Source organism: Chrysochloris asiatica, unplaced genomic scaffold (genome assembly GCF_000296735.1).
Source record: "Chrysochloris asiatica unplaced genomic scaffold, ChrAsi1.0 scaffold00246, whole genome shotgun sequence".
Classification (NCBI taxonomy): Eukaryota; Metazoa; Chordata; class Mammalia; order Afrosoricida; family Chrysochloridae; genus Chrysochloris; species Chrysochloris asiatica.
Genome location: NW_006408764.1, coordinates 3,940,687 through 3,958,313, shown reverse-complemented (window position 1 = coordinate 3,958,313; position 17,627 = coordinate 3,940,687). Strand labels below are relative to the sequence as shown.

The 17,627-nt window shown below is 55.3% G+C and overlaps 1 protein-coding gene across 1 annotated transcript in view; it reads right to left on the bottom strand.

The window, feature by feature from the left end:
* The window catches only part of PLXNB1 (plexin B1), a 26,443-nt gene extending 10,471 nt beyond the window's left edge, over positions 1-15,972 (bottom strand). Inside the window, exons 1-26 of the mRNA XM_006873640.1 lie at positions 14,860-15,972; positions 13,872-14,054; positions 13,184-13,312; positions 12,942-13,042; positions 12,545-12,677; positions 12,108-12,264; positions 11,700-11,808; positions 11,515-11,623; positions 10,450-11,118; positions 10,124-10,246; positions 9,782-9,904; positions 9,320-9,413; positions 9,065-9,237; positions 8,746-8,897; positions 7,390-7,495; positions 7,053-7,189; positions 6,680-6,856; positions 6,286-6,457; positions 5,863-6,102; positions 5,080-5,256; positions 4,850-4,998; positions 4,335-4,435; positions 4,019-4,236; positions 3,697-3,875; positions 3,466-3,532; positions 3,083-3,229 (exon numbers count right to left, since the gene is read on the bottom strand). Of these exons, the coding sequence (XP_006873702.1) occupies positions 3,083-3,229; positions 3,466-3,532; positions 3,697-3,875; positions 4,019-4,236; positions 4,335-4,435; positions 4,850-4,998; positions 5,080-5,256; positions 5,863-6,102; positions 6,286-6,457; positions 6,680-6,856; positions 7,053-7,189; positions 7,390-7,495; positions 8,746-8,897; positions 9,065-9,237; positions 9,320-9,413; positions 9,782-9,904; positions 10,124-10,246; positions 10,450-11,118; positions 11,515-11,623; positions 11,700-11,808; positions 12,108-12,264; positions 12,545-12,677; positions 12,942-13,042; positions 13,184-13,312; positions 13,872-14,054; positions 14,860-15,966 (5,232 nt within the window). The 5' untranslated portion in view covers positions 15,967-15,972. The remainder of the gene's footprint in view (positions 1-3,082; positions 3,230-3,465; positions 3,533-3,696; positions 3,876-4,018; positions 4,237-4,334; positions 4,436-4,849; positions 4,999-5,079; positions 5,257-5,862; positions 6,103-6,285; positions 6,458-6,679; positions 6,857-7,052; positions 7,190-7,389; positions 7,496-8,745; positions 8,898-9,064; positions 9,238-9,319; positions 9,414-9,781; positions 9,905-10,123; positions 10,247-10,449; positions 11,119-11,514; positions 11,624-11,699; positions 11,809-12,107; positions 12,265-12,544; positions 12,678-12,941; positions 13,043-13,183; positions 13,313-13,871; positions 14,055-14,859) is intronic.
* Positions 15,973-17,627: the final 1,655 nt, after the last annotated feature.

Here is a 17,627-nt window from a genome sequence, read left to right as displayed (position 1 = left end):
TTTTTTGTTTGTGTGTTTTTTTAAAAAAGCTAAAGTGGATAAAGAAAAATACTTTTAACTGATGGTATATGGAGGGGATTATAATCAAAGTAATGAAATAAGTTATATGAATTGTTGAATGTGAAACTGATGATGTGCCCTGTAAACTTTCACTCAATCCACAATAAAAACCTTAAATTAAAAAAAAAAAATTATGAAGGAATCAGAGGATCATGTCACTGAATACCTGAATTAGTCAAGAACATAAAATTTGGGTCTAAGATGATAGGGAGGGGACTATATCTTACGGGTGGCTTCCCCTCAATTAGAAAAAAAGTCTGGAGAGATTGCCACTTGAATTCAAAGACTATAAACTAAACCTCTATTGAACAAGCGTGTTTGTGTGTGTAAGGAGACATGGAGTAAGAAGGGATGCGTGGAGCAGGATTCATGTCTTCCAGTCTCAAACTGCTTCCCACAGCAATTAATAAGGTCACACCATGGAGTCTGTGCTCAGTGATGTCCACTACCACTGCCTTCTTTCAGCTGAAGAGAAAGTATCCTGTGCCATCCCTGCAATGCACAGACAGGTACCCATGGTGGGTCATGAAGATGAGCATGAGGAAGTAGCTGATGACCACCTGGAATATGTGTAGCACTGTCTGCAGGATGTGAGGAAAGCTCAGTATCTGTGTCTCCAAAAAGACGGTTCCATTTGGCCCTGGGACAGGCATGGAATTACAGCGGATGCTGACCTGAGACTTGTACAAGTTCTCCCAGGCTATCTTCAGTCCTTCCTAGAACATTGCTAGTAAAAACACTGCCATTTCTCCTGCTGTAATGAAAGTCAAACCTGAGAACAACAGCTACACATCCTTAAGGTCATAGGCACCATCAATCATGTCATCATGTCCTCTAGCACATGATGGAGTGTGAGACAGTAGTATTGTGGTCCACAGAGCTCAGTCCTGCAAGATGGGAAGTATCCATTTTTCTAAGCATTCAGTCAGTGGAAGATCCTTTGCATTCGACGATGGAATGACAGAATTCACGCATGCATTCATCTATCTGGACAGCACCTTCCCAGGTCCAGCCCAGCCACCCGGTGCCTCCTCACAGAACCTTAGCCCATAACCCTTCACGACTCAGAAGGCCCCTCCACCTCTGCCAGGATCAACATTGTCATTCGTTTTCTTGACCAAATCCGCTATAATCCAATGCTGCTTCCATGAGCACGGATCCAAGCAAAGTGAAGATCCGAGACAACTTCAGTCTTTTCTCTGTTTATCATGATTTTGTCTGTTAGTTCAGTTGTAAGGGTTTTTGTTGACGTAACACTGAAGTGTAATCCATACTAAAGGTTGTAGTCTGATCTTCATCAACAAGTGCTTCAAATCCTTTCAGCAAGCAAGGTTGTATCACCTGCATATAACTGACTGTTAACAAGCCTTCCTCCAATCATGATGCCACATTTCTCTTCATAAAGTCCAGTTTCTTGGATTATTTGTTCAGCACACAGACTAAATAAGTATGGTGTAAAAGGATATAACCCTGGTGGTGCACACCTTTCCTGATTGTAAACCACTCAGTATCCCCTGTTCTGTTTGAAAGACTGCCTCTTCTTGTTCTATGTACAAGTCCTCAGGAGCAAGATGAAGTGTTCTGACCTCATTCTTTGTAACATTACTCATAGTTTCTCATGATCCACAGTCAAATGCCTGCTCTTCCAAATTTCTTGGCACTGATTAGTAAATACCAGCATTGCATCAGTTCGTTACATTTCAATTTGCATTCTGTCAATTACTTGAACCTTCTTTTTTGCTAATGCCTTCAGTACAGCTTGGACTTTTTCCTTCAATACCACTAAAGAATAGGTTTTGTTGTTGTTGTTATGTGCCATCGAGTCGGTTCCGACCCATAGCGACCCTGTATAGGGTTTCCGAGGGTGTAAATCTTTACGGGAGTAGAAAGACTCATCTTTCTCCCGCGGTGCAGCTGGTAGTTTCGAACCGCTGACCTTAAGGTTCGCAGCCCGATTCGTAACCACTACGCTACCAGAGGTTTAGTAGAGGCCAAATGGAATTTTCCTGAAGGAATGCCTTGTATGTTACTAAGAAGCAAACCCAGGGAAAAGTGACAAGCAAATTGGCCAAGGTGGCTCCTAAGCCATCTCCCAGCATGGTGGACATGCTGTTTCCCTGGCCAGATGCTAAGATGGTGGTTTGACAGACACTGAGGCCCCTAGTATAGCAAGGACTTGGACTGATCCAGAGCAGAGCTGGCTTCTCCCCAGGCCATGTCTGTGGCCACCCTGACTCTATCCCAAGCCTGAAATGGCCTATTCTTCAGGTCTGACCCTCAAATCTCTCTTCAGGGATCACAGGTCAGTCTGGCTCTATCCCGAGACACAGTAGCAGAAGCTGGGTCAGTCTGCCACTCTGGGGCCTGAGCCCTGCAGACCTTCTACCTTGCGTACACAAAGCACCACCTCCTGGGGCGTCGTGTGGCAGCCCAAACCCCAGGGCATTCCCAGAGGCCAGGGCTCCAGTCTCATCCCCAGGGTCTGTCCATTCCTCATCGGTCTCCCCTTGGCTTCAGGGACACTGGAGACTCAGAGAACGCAGCCCAGCAGCCAAGACAAACCAGCTTTTGAACCTTGTCTACTACTTATTAACTAACATGTGACTTATTAACAAGCGTATGATCAACCAAAACCTCTATGAGCCTCAGTTTGTTCAATTATTGATGCAACTGACAATAGGGAAGCCCTCATAGGACTCCTGGGAAGAGCAAATGAAACACAACACACCAAGGTCCAGATTCGGTCATGTTATATCCTCCATCAGTACCTCAGCCAACAGGAAGAAGCCAGCCAGGGGTCCTGCTCCCCTGAACTCATTCTGAGTCCCTGAACCTAGCAATGTACCTTTACCTCCTTACTTTCTAGCCAAAGCCAGACAGTGACCTTCACCAAGGGCTGGTCCCCCTACCCCCTATCACCTCCATGGTCCTAACCAAAAAGTAATATTCTAGACCATGTTGTCCACTGGCATATGCACACACACACACACACACACACACACACACACACACACACCCTCACCAGGGGCCGGTATTCCACGTCCTCTCTGAGCAGGCGGTTGTCGTTCAGGGTATATTTGGCTTTTCCAGTCACACTGTCCACAGGTCCCTTGTCCACTTGGTGCTTAATTCCTCGGAATAGCATATACAGAGGCTCCCCTACCGAGTCCTAGGAGAGTGGCAGGCAGTTAGGTCCCCATCCCTGGGAAGGTACCAGGTATAGGACAAAGGTCATAGAACATACTACATGCTGAGAACAAGAACAAGACCCAAGCTGCAGAAGGCTGAGGTGGGACCAACATGGGTGCATCAGCTGTGTGGGGGCCAGAGGTCTAGAACTTAGGGTCCTGACCCTCCCGGGGGGTGAGGAGGAGTGGAGGCAGCATCCAACTCCATCTCCCTCACCCTCACGAAGGTGTAGAGACAGATGGACATCCAGTTGGTGAGGAGCTTCTCCACCACAGTCTCTGTCCTGTGTGACAAGGAAAGGGAGGGTCAGGGCCATCAGATGGGGCTGTGGCACTCTCTGTCTATAGGCCCCAAGACCCCAGAGGCCCTGTGTCAACTCCTGGCTCCCACCACCCACTGCCTGCCTGGCCCTGGCACCCACTTCCTGCTTCCCACAGCCATACAAACCTGCGCAGCATCAGCTTGGGGTTCTTGGCCACATACTGGGCCACTAGGTCACTAAGCAGGGTGCGGAGGATGTCGGTGAAGTACTCGAGCTTCCCATGCAGTGCCACTGTAAGCAGGGATGCCACATAGGCCCGGTCCCTCGCAGAGAAGGTGCGCTGGCTCTCCAGCGTATGGATAAACTGAGGCCAAGGAGAGGGGCAGATTCAGAAATGGTGCAACCAAGATGAGGGAAGGCTGAGAGAGTTCAGACAAAGGTAAGTAGTTGGGATCAGGAAGGTGGGAAGGGAGGGAACAAGAGGGTGGGGGCAGAGGGCAGGGGCACCTTGGTTAGGAAGAGTTTGCTGTTGAGCAGGTTGGAGAGCTGTCCTAGCCCTTGTTCCACAGTGGGTCGCCTGCTCTCAGGCACACCAAGGTCCCGGTGCAAGGGTGACTCCCGGTGCCCGGGGAAAAAGACCCTCTCAGCGTACACCTTGTAGTCGAGGAAAGGGATACCACTGCCCAGAAGGTCACTGGTGAGATCAGTCATCTCGGTCATGAGGTCTGTTGATCAGAGGAGGCCGGGTTGCGACAAGGATCTTGTGTGAGGGCAGCTGGCTCAGCAGAGCCCTGGCAGTGGGGCCTGGTCCCTGAGGCCTCACCTGTGAACTCCTTCTTGCAGCGATCCCGCACACTGCTCTCCAGATTCTCCAACTGGATCTGCACCTTCTTGTAGTCCCTCAAGGCCTGCTTGCTCTTCCTTCTGCTCAGCACCAAGGAGGTTGGGAGGCGGCAGGCCAGAGGAAGCCAGAGCCCTTGCTGGCCCAGCAGACTGACCCAGTCACACCTAGCCCAGGACAATTTAGCCTATCCCACCCATGACCAGGTCTAATCCAGCACAGGGATCAGCAAACCACAGGCCAAATCTGGCTCACGCCCTGTCTTGGTCAATGAAGTTTTGTTGGAACCCACGTGCTTTTGCACTGCCATGGTAGGGTTGCATAGCTGCAATCAAATCACCTGACCCACAAAGCCTAAAATATTTACCCTCTGGCCCTTTACAGACAATGTTTGCTGATACCTGGTTTGGTCTGGTCTGCCCTGCCACCCTTTCCCAATCCAACCACACCCTTATCTGCCCCGCTCAGTTTGCTCAACTACCTCTAGCTGCACCCACCTGTACATGAGGACAATGATGAGGACACCCAGAGCCAGAAGAGAGGTGCCCACCCCCAAGCCCACCTGGGCCGCCACAGGAAAGGCTACGGGACTCTCGCCATCGTATTGAACACGACCCAGGGAGAAGTACAAGTTCCCCATCTGCACCTGCTCAGGGAGGGAGCCAGATAGGAGTGAGAGCTCAGCAAGTGCCTGAGGCCCAGCCTAGCCCACCACCTGTCCACCCACCGTGAATTCGGGCAAAGCGTCAGGTGCGTCCCGGAGGGCATGGTGTCGGGGCAGGGGTTGCTCCGTGGGAGGTTCGCAGTAGAGGTGGTGCCGGGTCAGTGTCTTCACCATGCAGGGACCGTGTCCTATCATGGCCACCACCTCCTCCTTGGACATTGCAAGATCCAGATTCTCCCCCTAGAACATGGGATACAACTGACCAGTGTACTCAGACCCTCCCTGAAGGAGAAGCAGATGGTCACTCAGATCCTCCCGCACACATATGGGAAGAATAGTCCTGGACTTCTCACCAGGAACAGGGTTGACAGTCCCTCAGCACCTCTTCCCCTGTCATATGGGGCCAAGAGTCATGGGATGCCCTCCATGTCCCTGGCCCTACCCCCTCTTCCCTCCCGGGGTCTTAACTTTTCCAGAGTCAAAACCTGGAAACTCCATTCTGTAACACTACCCCCAGAATCCTACCTAACCAAATTAGAGACCCTGCTTTGTGTCTGATGGCCCACCCACCCCATGGACACTGGTCCAGTCACCTACTGCATCCACCCCACGCAGTTACTGCATGCCATGTCATTTACATCACACCATGCAGTTAGTACATGTCATGTCATCTACATATTAGTCACAGCCCGCCACAGAGTGTGTCAGGACCCAGGCCACACCCATGACAGAAGAGGAGCCAAGTCCCTCCACTGGCCTAGGCTCTACCCTCCTACCCTCTGCCCACAGAAGGGCTGTCCAGTAAAGGAAAGGTGTGGGGCCACCGTGCCCAAGTCAGAGCAGTACCTCCACAGAGAACACGCTCCCAGGCTTGTGTCGGAATGGTATGGTGGGATCCTCTGGGTTGAGGGGATGCAGTGTGGGGTCAGCCTCGTAGGAGAAAGGTATGGGGTTCAATGTAGCAAAGTCAAAGATCAGGTTGTCAAGGACAAATTCCACCTGGACCCTGCTCTCAGGCAGACCCGGGATGGCAGGCGTGCGGCATGTGATAAGCTGGGAGGAGTTCACATAGCATGGCTCTTCAAACTGGGGTGAAGAGAGGGAAGACAGGAGGGTCAGCTGAGGGGGTATGAGGCAAGGGAGCCAAGCAAAGATGCGGAGAATTTCCTTTGGCACCAGTCACCCAGGGCTGTTCACAGGATATGGTGTGGGGAAAGGGGCAGGCGGCAGCTAGCCCAATGCAGGCTGGGGATGCCCAGGGTGTCCTACGTGTTGGCCACCACAGGAGGCTCCGGGGGAACACACTGTCTCCGGGATCACTCGACGTCTCCGACCAAGCCCCTGGTCAGACCTCAGCACTCTCAGGGTGAGGGTCACTCGGATTCTTGGGGTCTGCACCACATCCAGATTCTGGCCACGGACCCATATCTCTCGTCCTCCACTGAAACATAGCCCAGGAACCACTGGTCATGGCCCCTGGACACAGGGAGCTGCCATCCCCATAACTTATGTGACCCAGTTCCAAAGCCGAGCCCCAGTCCCAAACCACATAGGCCCTTCTCCCCACCAGTAACATGGGATTCCAAACCCCCACATAAACACTACAAACCCTATGTACTACAGCTACAATGGTCTTCATCACCCCCTGCTACATGCTATGTACCTGAGGAAGCTTTTGGCAGGGCTGGCGGAGGTGATGTTAGGGTCTGGAGTGTATTGGAACTGGCTGTGTCGGAGCCTCCTCTCAGCAACCCCGAACCACACGGCCACAGGGAGCAAAGCAGGTATGGGGTACGGGCTGGTCTCACAGCACAGCTGCTCCGACTGTTGCTCTGGCAGCCTAGGGAGGGAGGTGGTATGGGACGAAGTACACGGAGGAGGAGAGGAACTGAGGAGAAGGGGTCCCTAACTCACTCAGGCCTCAGGCAGCGCTGGCTACTGTCAGAAGGAGCCCACTTAACCTTCGCCCCTTCTCTGGGGCCCCTCCTCCCTGCCCTGAGCACTTGGATTTTTGCAGGATGAGAAACAGCTCTCACAGGTGACACGGCTGGTCTCCAACCACAACTCGGATGTCCTCCAGGCTCCCAGTCAGAAGCTTAGAGCCTCGCAGGGTGAGTTGGGTACCCCCAGCTCTGGGGCCACGAGACGGGAAGATGGAGTACACCTCTGGATCCTGTGGGGGTTGCGGAGGAGGAAAAAAAACAAAGACATCAGTCTACCAGATAAGCGGTGAGAGTGCGGATGGAGGTAGGAGTGGGGGACCTGAGGCAGAAGAGATGGCCTGGGGTCAGGGTGGAAAGGTGCACTGGGAAGGCAAAATCAGAGGGGCCAGGAAGAGCCACCACATACAGTAGCCCCTCAGCAGCCAAGCACCTGGTAGGTAAAGTCACGTTCAGAAATACCATGTCCTCTTCCCAATACCGCCACCATCGCGGGGCCTGACACTTCCTCCCGGCTGACCCCAATGATGCACACAAGGCTGTGGGGACAAAGAAGAAAGCTGGAGGCCTAGGAACCCAGGGCTCCCCAAACTATCCTGGCTGCCCTCTCCCTGCCCCTCAAGGTCAAGCAGTCTCCTCCCTCCTCCCCAACAAGATTGATAGCTTTGGAGGAAATTCCTTATTGCAGACTTTTGCATCTGAAGATTAATATTTGTGATAGCAATCATCCAAATGTGACGTCCCCCAAATCCCCAACAAGACAAGATGCATTTCTTTGTTGTGGTGCAAATTTACAAAGGAGCCCTGTCAGGCTGGGCCTTGCCAGCTGCCCACAGCCCCCACCCTAACTGCATGCACAGCAACATTCGCAAAGTGGGAGAAATGGTATTTTCTCATAGAAAAAAATTCCCTGAAAGATCTAGTCAGATCTGGGGACAAACTGCAAAGGGTAGGTGAATGTTCTAAGAAAACAATGGTTCTCAGCCAGAACAGAGAAGCCTGAGGCAAATTAATTTCCATAGTGTCATGCCTGGAAGGGCTCAGCAGTGAAACTGTCCCAGTCACTGCAAACACTTAAGGAAAACAGAACAAGTGATGTGTGAACTACCCTGGAGAGGCTTCAGTCAGAATCTATCTTCATCCCTTCATAAAGCATTTCACAGATGACTTCAGACTTACAGTTTTGAAATCATTAACAGCCTGGACAGTCACAATACATCTGGGGGATAAACTACATGCTCTAGTACAATGACTCCTTACTGAAAGAAAAAAGGACAACTCTGGGGCTCTGTAGAACCAGATCTGAGTATGATCTGCTTTGTGTTGGCTGTAGGCAGATGCTCCAGGTAACCTGGAAATTCAGCCTGGTTTGGGATGTGCCATGAGCCCCAAGAAGGGACTGGACAGAGGAGCTTGACACTCAGCAAGTGTGCCTCATGTCTACCCTATGTCTACTGTCCTGTGGGGCTCGGTTCAGGGCAGTCCTTGGGGAAGAAGATAGGAATACCAGTCACTGACTACAGCTGCCTGAGAGCTGAAGACCTCTTCCCATGACTGTGTGGAAGGACACTGTAAAAGCCAGGTGACATGGCTGACAGAGCAATGACCCCCAACACACACAGACACTCACACACAGGCACACCCATCCAGGAACCTGAAGGTCTACTCTCCAGGGTCTCAAGCACCAAGGCCCAAGGAATTGTCACAAGAGCCAAGGAAACGGAGAGAGGAGGTAGATGGGTGGCGCTGGACGAGTGTTCCCTGCTCCGGTTGGGTCCTGCTAGCTCACCTGCTAGAGACCTCATACTCCTGAGTGTCCACTGCACAGGGCACTCCAGCCACCGTGACCGTGTCCTGCACGTCCTGCACATGCTGGCCCAGGTTGGAGCCCCTAATGGTGACTCGGGTGCCTCCATCCACAGGCCCAGTCAGTGGCTCCACCTGTTCCAGGACAAGGCCTGCTCACCTCCACCCACCTGTCAGCCCCTGTCCACCTAGGAAGACAAGCTCCAGCCTCCCCACAACCTTGGGCCCTTTATGCTCACAGCAAAACCCACCCTCCCTCCAAGGCAACAGTGAGGAAGGGATGTGCTGGAACTCTAACACACCGAGTGGATGACGGGCGCAGGGCACTGGGTGGCCACAGCTTCGGCCTGACCACAGGCCTCCTGGGCCACACAACGCGGCTGCACCCCCTCGCACCACACACAGTCATACTGGGACTGGGCAGTTTGGCAGCGGCTGCAGTCCCCATGTCCCACGGAGCAGTCATACAGTACCACTGGGATGGCAGAGACGAGTGTGAGACGCAGGCACAGAAGAGCCTTGCCGCCCACCAGCCCCAGAGGCCCCAGTGAGCTCACCGTGCAGTCCATCAGCACTGTCTACACGCAGGCGGCCGGCCCGGCGCAGAAACAGCCCCACGTGGAGCTCTGGCAGGAGTGTCTCATAACTGAGCTGGAGAGATGGCGGCGGGGAAGGGCAGCTGTCAGAGTCTGGGGCTGGGGGAGGCACCAGGCCTGGGGCAGCGGTGATCACACAAAGGACCGAATGACCAGTTGTGCAGTACAGGCTCATAGGTGATAGCAGAAGAACAGGACCCCATGAAGCAAGGGTAATAGGCAGAGCTGGGGTGCAGGGATTTGTATGGTAGAAGGTATAAGGACACATGGGGTCTTGGGGTCAGAGACTAGAGCTGGGGTACTGAGGCCCTTTAGGGATACAGGGTCAAGGCTTGGGCCGGGACAAGCATGGTGTAGCCAGCTGAGGTTGATGGCCAACCTGTGACCAGTGGCCCTTGCCCACCCCGCTCTCACGGTCCGCACCTGGTGGGGCTGGCAGGTGACATGGCAGCGAGTATCTGGAGGGGGCCCACACTCCACACTGGCTCCAACTACCACCTCTCGGCCCTCCAGCTCCATCACACACTCAGTCAGTCCTGGGCTGGCCTGGGAGCAGACGACATGGCTGCTGGGGCAGTTTCAGGAACTGGGTCCAGTGAGCACCCACAAACGCCCCAACCTCACCTCTGGACAGGAGCTGAGACCTGATGCCATGTCCCCTTCCTCCCCCAGGAGACCCCTGCCCCCTCCTTGCCCCAGGGCTAGCGTACAGTCTATGAACAGCCAAGGAGGTCTCAAAGACACCTACCAGCAGGACACACTCACCTGGAAGAGGCGCAGGTTCCTGCCAACCAGGTGGACCTGGCGCTCCACGAGGACAGGAATCAGCATGGAGCCCTGGACGCTCTCCACACAGGGGCAGGCATTCGCCCCCCAGCCCACCTCTTCCTACGGGCCCAAGAGCAACGGTCCATGGAACCCACCCTGCTGCACAGTCCTCTCCTGGCAGAGTCCCAGGACTTGGTCAGCAGCATGGGGTAGCAGACTCCACCTCCCTCTAGGTCCCGCTAACACAAAATCACAAGGCAAACAAGGGGCTTCATCCTCCCCGAAATCCTCCCCGGAGGCGTCTATCCAGAGCTTGGCCTCACCAGCTCCCAGAGCCCGGGGGTGTCGTACTGGGAGTCGAGGCTGGACAGGAGGATGAGAGGGGCGGGAGGACCCTCGTGCTCAGCCGAGTCTCCATCACCTGAGAGGAGGGTGGAAGTGGAGAAGGCGGGTGCGTCACCCCCTGTCCACTCGTCCACCTCGGGCAGCTCGCCGCCTTCTCTCATTAGCCAGTCCAGAGCAGGCCTCATGGAGCCCGCAGCCCCTGGGAAAGTGGTAGTAGGAGCAGTGCCGGGGGGCTGCTCCAAGGGGATCGCAGAGGGGAGGGTCTCAGGGCCAGACTCTGTAGGGACAGGGAGCAGGGCTGCTGCTTCAGAGGGAGATGGGTAGGGGGCCAGATGATCCTCAGATATGGCTGTGGGTCCAAAGAGAGTGGGGATGGGGACAGCAGTTCCAGGTCTATTGGGGGAGTCTGGAAGGGTAGACTCCTTGTGGAGAGGTGGCTCCGGAGAACTGGGAGCAGGTATGGGGCCGGGACCTATCCCCGGCTCCCAGGGGCTAAGCAAGGCAGGTCTAGTCCCTGGTGGAGTATCTGAGGCTGTGGTCGGGGAAGGAGCCCCAGGCTCCATGGGAAGGGTGTCAGGAGCAGGGGTTGTGGGTGGGAAGGGGCTGGGCACACTGCCCGCAGGAGGGGCTGGAGAGAGAAGCGGGCTCTGAAGGGTAGGCAGAGGGAGACAGAATGGGCCACTCAGCGGGCAGGTGCAGGAGCAGATGGCAGGCAGGCAAAGGAAGTGTTAAAAGGAAAGGAGACCAAGGGAAAGAGAAACAAAAACAGCCCATTAATTCTCAAAGGAAAAAGGGGGGCAGGCTCCAGGAAAGTCTGTGCTGAGGTAGGGCCTGACGCCCGGACCTCCCCGCCTCTCAGCTACAAATGTCCTCTCCCAAAAGAGGCAGGACCAATCGGCAGCTGCTGACCAGTGAGTCCATCATGCATACAACAGCTCAGGTGTCCACATGGGCAGGCAGGTACACAGACCCCGGGCCAGCAAAGGAACCCTCATACTGGGGACCCCGACCCCCTGTGGAGCCCAGTCTGGAGCGACACTCACCCGTTGGCTCACCACCATGGGCCCGGCATCACACGAGGCCTTGTGCGTGCACAGGTGCTGCCAGACGCACCAGTTACACTCCCAGCGGCTGCTCACACAGGCCTGGCACCTGCAAGAGCACAGCCGTTGGGCAGGAGGCAGCCACAGGGTATCCCAGGGTCTGGGGGTCAGGGTGAGGAACTCACTGCGCAGACGGAGAGAGCTCGCTGACAGCCATACAGTCATAGAAGGAGAGGGAGGCCTTGACAATCACCACAGTGCCAAACCTGAGCTCCACAATCACAGAGATGTGGTCTGCAAAGGGGACAGGGGGTGGGGCTGAGGAATGGGGTAGGGCACTCAGACCCAGGGGCAGCACCCCATGACCACAGAGAGCAGTCACATCCCACACACGGAGAGGGAGTCCAGGGTTAGGGAACACAGTTCACAGGGCACACCCTGGTGACTTTTGGGGCTGGGATTAGTATGGGCTCCTCCAAGAAGGGAAACACCTCAGGCAGGGTTCTTTGCCTGGACTCAAACCTCATCCCAACCATACCCCTTGGAGTAAGACAGGAGTAAGGTGGGACTCCCAGGCACCTTCTCTCACCCACCGGCTCCTCTTGGCACTGCTGGGGCCTCACTAGGGTCCGGGGAGAGGCACATCACCCCAGAACCGGTCAGCAGGGCTGGACTCTGGTGCTCCCCAAAGTGGCAGGAGTAGGACTCCCCCAGCTGTAAGGGTGGCAGGTCTGGCACTGACAGGAATATCTGCCAAGAGAGCCCAGAACACGATGTTGGGCATTGGGTAGAGGTCCAGGGCTCATGAGGATGGGACAACCACAGTAAGCAGGCTCTGCGGCCACCAGACCCCAGACCTTCACAAACGCTTCTGGGGCTTGGGTTAGTAACAAAAGGAAAAATCAAGGTCCCAGAACAAGTGACTTACGTAACAATGTGTGATACATGGTGATTCTGACACCAAAATTCAAGCTCTCTACCCACCACCAGAGCCCTCCCTGCCCTGCCCTGCCCTGCCCTGGGCACTCACCTCTTTCCTCTCCTCACGGCTGATGTTGGTGGGACTCATGGTTGACACTCGCAGACAGACTGGTTCAGGCTGGAAACTCCACAACCACCGCTCTGGGCCTTGACCTCTCGAGCACTCAGAATGGCGGCTGCACCTGAGGGAGAATGGCCAGAGTCCACCCACTAGGAGTTCACAGGGTAGGACCTACAACCCCCAATGCTGTCATGGAGACTGGGGCATGACAATCAGTCTTCTGCAAGGCCCTGATGCTTAGGGTGGAAAATGGGGAGGTTGAGAGTCAAGGGCCAAGGATCCCAAATCCTAGACAGGGTAATTCGGCAAGAGCGTTAAAGGCAATAAGCTTGGTTGGGGCTAGAGACAGGGAAGGAGACAGGGGCCAGGTAGGTGAAGCACTGACCGGCCAAGGAGCACACACCACCCACAGTATGGATCCCTCTGGGCAAGGCAAGATGCACAGTCCAGGTGCTGGGCACAGGAAGCCACAGGAACTTTGAGAAGCTGTGACAACAAAGACGACCTGAGGGCACTGTGCCAATAGCAGCAGCTGACCCACATGTGGGGCCCCGTCCCCGTCCAGAGGCCTCTTCCAGGCACCCCTCCCTCTCAGCAGCCATGTCCCAACTCTAGCCTGGCACTCACTGTGCTCTGGGTCATGACATACAGATGCTCAAAGGCTCCATCAAAGGTCAGATCTCTGCTCACCGCAGATCCCCGCTGGATGCTCTGCGTGGAGTATGGGTGGCCATCGCTGCCCGGGCCCAAGTAAACCTGAGATTAGAGATCATAAGGAACGGGGTCCAAGTCCAAGAACATAGGACTTGGGCTCAGGACCCTCCCTAATGAAGCAATGTGCAGACAGAATTTCCCCCTGGCCAATCACTGTCCAGACTTGGAGAACAAGTCACAGAAAAACATCTCTGGTAATCTTACTGCTAATCAGCAGTTCAAAACTACCAGCTGTTTCGTGGGAGAAAGCTGAGGCTTTCTGCTCCCGTAAAGATTTACAGCCTCAGAAACCCTGAACAGGGTCGCTATGAATCAGAACCAACTTCATAGCACATAACAACAGTCCTGGGAACACAGGTCACTAACTCCCAGCCCTTGGGTTGGGGAAGAAAATGTCATAGGTCACAACAACCAGCCTTGGGAGGGGTGTGAGATAAACATCACTCAGTCCTGGCATGAGGACCACAGGTCCAGTCAAGGGTAAGGGAAGAATGTCGTAAGTCACACATCTCAGCCCCAAGGGCTACAGGGATAACTCTCCCCAAGCTAGGTCGTCCTCCAGACCTTGGGAGAAGGGGCCCAGCGCTTCCTGTGGACTCACCCTGTGCAGCTGCCCTTGACTGTCACCCAGGAAAGCGATAGTGTGTCCATCCTCCATGGTGACCGCCACGGCTGTTAGCTGAACCCCTGGCCACTCCAGCACTGGTGTGGCTTCCAGTGGGATTCGGCTGGCCATGGGGCTGGGGGTGTGGTCTGAACCACAGGGATAGGCATCAAGAGTGTCCTGCAGGTAACAAGAAGCAACAGTAATGCCCTGCCCTGAATGACTTCTCCTGCCCCATCCTCCTGGGACAACCTCATCCCTCCTCTATCTCTTTGGCACCCCCCCCCCCTCCCGTACATCCTCAACACTGCCCTGGGCTCTCTGCTAGCCATTCTTAACACTCTGCCCCTAGATAACAATACCCTTAGCCACATCCTTAGTCTAACTTCAGCAGATTTATCTCCAACTGCCCTGGAGAGATTCTGTTGGCCCCTCCGCCTCTTTTGATTCCTGCTCTGTCTGTATCCTCACTTTCTCCCATCCCTGGCCTGGCTGCTGTTCCATCCATTTTATCTGCTCAGCCTTCTCCTGGACCACTTCAAAGCTTTTCACAGCTTATACTCTCATCTCCAAATCTACCCATGCATGCCCCTTCGCCCCTCTTATTGAAGCGAGCCTGCATCTTCTCCCCTTTTCTATCCAACCTCACCTTCCTCTATCGCTCAAGAATTCACAGTAAGTCTCATCTTCCCAATAGTTAAGGTCTCTGCCCCATATTCTTGAACACCCTTTCAGTTTACCTTTTACCCACACAAATGCCACACCTTTACCATCTGGTCCAAGTCCATCTCTGCATTGCTCTGACTACCTGAATGCCACTCTTGTATTAAGGCACCTCTCCACCACTCAGACACAAAGGACACTCTTAACATGTGTCAACCTGACCACCCTTGACCCCATCAGCCTCCCTCAGGCTCCAGGGACAGCTGAATACCTGGTCAGTACCTCAGAGACAGGGAAAGGACAGGGCAGTGCTGGAACTCACCACAGGCAGCTGTGCACAGTCGGAATTGACATCATACTCAATGTAGGCCACCTCGGCTCCATCCTCAGTGCGGCCCTCTCGGGTGTAGCAAGCATCTCGCGTGCGATTGGCAAGCCGATCCACCTCATCCAGGGGGAAGGCACAGAGGGCAGAGGCTCCAGAGGCCCCAGCAGCTGCCGATGGGGGTCGGCCCACAGCAGGCGGAGCAGCAGAAGAGAAGGCTACAAAAAGTACCTCGCCATGGGCCACCTCCCCGGACCTGGCCACGGCCGCAGCCTGAACCAACCCGTACCGACCACCCTGGCAAGCCAGGGGCAACTCCACATAGGAGTAGTAATGCTGGTCCCGGAGGCATACACGGGACACGTAAGCACGGAAGGCTCGAGATTGAGCCTGCAAGTCCCGCCGCAGGAACAAGAAGTAGGCACTGGCCCCATGTGCAAAAGCGCTCACGAAGTGGTGGCTGTATTCAGACAGGCGGCCCACTGCCAGCTTGGCTGTCTCCTCGTACGAGAAGGCAGCCTGGGGGTCCAATGGCCACAGGGCCCGGGTCGTGATGGGTGGGATTCCACCCCCTACGCCCCTACTGGTGTAGCCCCGTCCTACAAATAGGAGAGGATCCCCAGCCAGGCCCTGGGCCACCAGCCCTACCGTGCTGACCACAGGGTCGTTAGCAGCTACATACTGGGTGTCCCCCGGCCGCTCCAGCCGAAGCAACAGCTGCCCAAGCTGCCCAAGGCGTCGCTGTTCACAGACCCCCTGGTGCACACTCCCGCACACCACCAGGGCCCCTGGGCTCACCAGGAGCAGCTGGTTTGGGTTGTTAGTAGGCTGGGCCTGTGGACACTCGTCAGGCATCACGGGTGGCAGACAGTCTCTGCTGTCAAGCACAGGGCCAGTGGACACTGTGGCCTCCAGCTGCAGCCCTGGGCTCAGCTGGAATAGGAAGTTGGTGGCCCCAAGGTAGAGGGTGCCTGAGGTGGGGTCTCTTGCCAAGTGCTGCAGCTGTGTGCCGTTGGGAGTGAAGGCAGCCGGGGGTGGGGGCTGGAGGGCAAGGACCCACCCAGCCCAGAGCATCTGGAGAAGAGCTGGGCCGACTGCAGGCATGGTCACCTGGCAGAGAGAGAGGTTCAGCAGGACTCATGTGGCCATCGGAGGAATAGGGTTATGGGCACTGGGGGCACTGGCCTAGCCAAGATGCTCCTCTTACCTAGGGGAGGTCCACAGCATACACTGCAGGGGGTCAGAAGCAGGAGCCTTTCCCTACAAAGTCCATAACTGCCCCTTCTCTGCAAACACCATTCTGTCAGGGGACATGCAACCTACCCTACTCCATGCTACCAGAGGATCAGACGGAGAGGGGCTAGGGGCGCACAGACTTGGGAAATACCCCATCCCCAAGGGCCAGGGCCTAAAGCAGACAGGAGAGCAGGGTGGTGGGAAGGAAAGCCTAGACTACATGGAGATGAGGTTCCCTCTGCACGGATGCTGGTTTTCTGAACAGGAAGAGGGAAGGATCCTCATGAACCCCCATGTCAGGGCTGGACAGGAGTTAGGTGTAGGGGAAGGGCCTTTTAGAATAGCAGTCCAGACCTAAGCAACCACAGAGATGAGGGAGCCTAAGACTGGCTCGGGACCTGAATGGGACACTACTATGGAAAGCATCCCAGCCTGGGTGGGAATCACGCTCCTCGCAGGTGTGAGGTCAGGCTCACCTGGCAGGACCGGCTGGGTCAGGAGACAACATGACCTGTGTGAGAGTCACCTGGACAGGAAGAAAACAGAGCATGAGCTGGGGGTTGGGTTGCAAACATGTAGGAGTTTTGGGCATTCCACTGTGGAGGCAACACAAAGATACCGCTCCCTGCTGCCCAGTCTGCTGGTGGAGCGGGGCCCAGCCTGGCTGTCCGCCACCAAACACATTCCACAGGGGACGCCTCCTCGGAGCCCACATGGGGAGGGGAAGGGCAGCGGAACCAGGCACCCCAGGGGCCTGGGAAAGGGCAGCTAAGAAGGAGCACCATGGTTGGCAGGGACCAGTCAGGCCCCCAGCACAGTGCCCTCCCCTCCCCCTTTCCCTGCATGGCCCCTTCATCTCAGTATTCTCCCAATCCTACCCTCTGCCCAAACTCCACCCATCAAGGCAGCAGCCCTCCACACAGGCTAAAGGCTGTCCCAGCCCAACCACTACCAGCACAGACGCAGATGCACATCCTCAGCACTCACACACACCACACACCGGTGCTTCCACTCACATGGATGTGCAGCTGCAGCCTGTACGCACACCAGAGACACATCTATAGAAACACAGACATACACACCACTCACATTTAAATACCTGCACTAAGACGTATCACACACACACATACTACACACACCACACACAGGTACACGTCAGACACTCACCAAAGACATAAAATCAACATTAGACACCCACACATAGAGAAACACTCACATCTCCCTGGTTCAAGCCCCAAGGCCCAGAGGATTATGGAAGCCAGGCCAGCCCTTGCCATTTCCTCTCTTGCAGGTCAGAGCAGAGCCAGGGCCCACGGCACAGGGTAAGTGGTGGGGAAGGGTGGAGGGGGAGGCCATGCCTGACCATGCCCACCTCCCCAGGACCTCCCAGACCCAGGTGTCACAGACCCTTCCTTGCAGGCCCCAGCTGAATCTCCAGACCAAGAAATCACAGCCACAGCTCCTTGCCCAGCCCCCCGCAGCCTGTAGCCAGGAGCCCCAAGGTTGGTGAAGTGGTGCCACAGGCCATG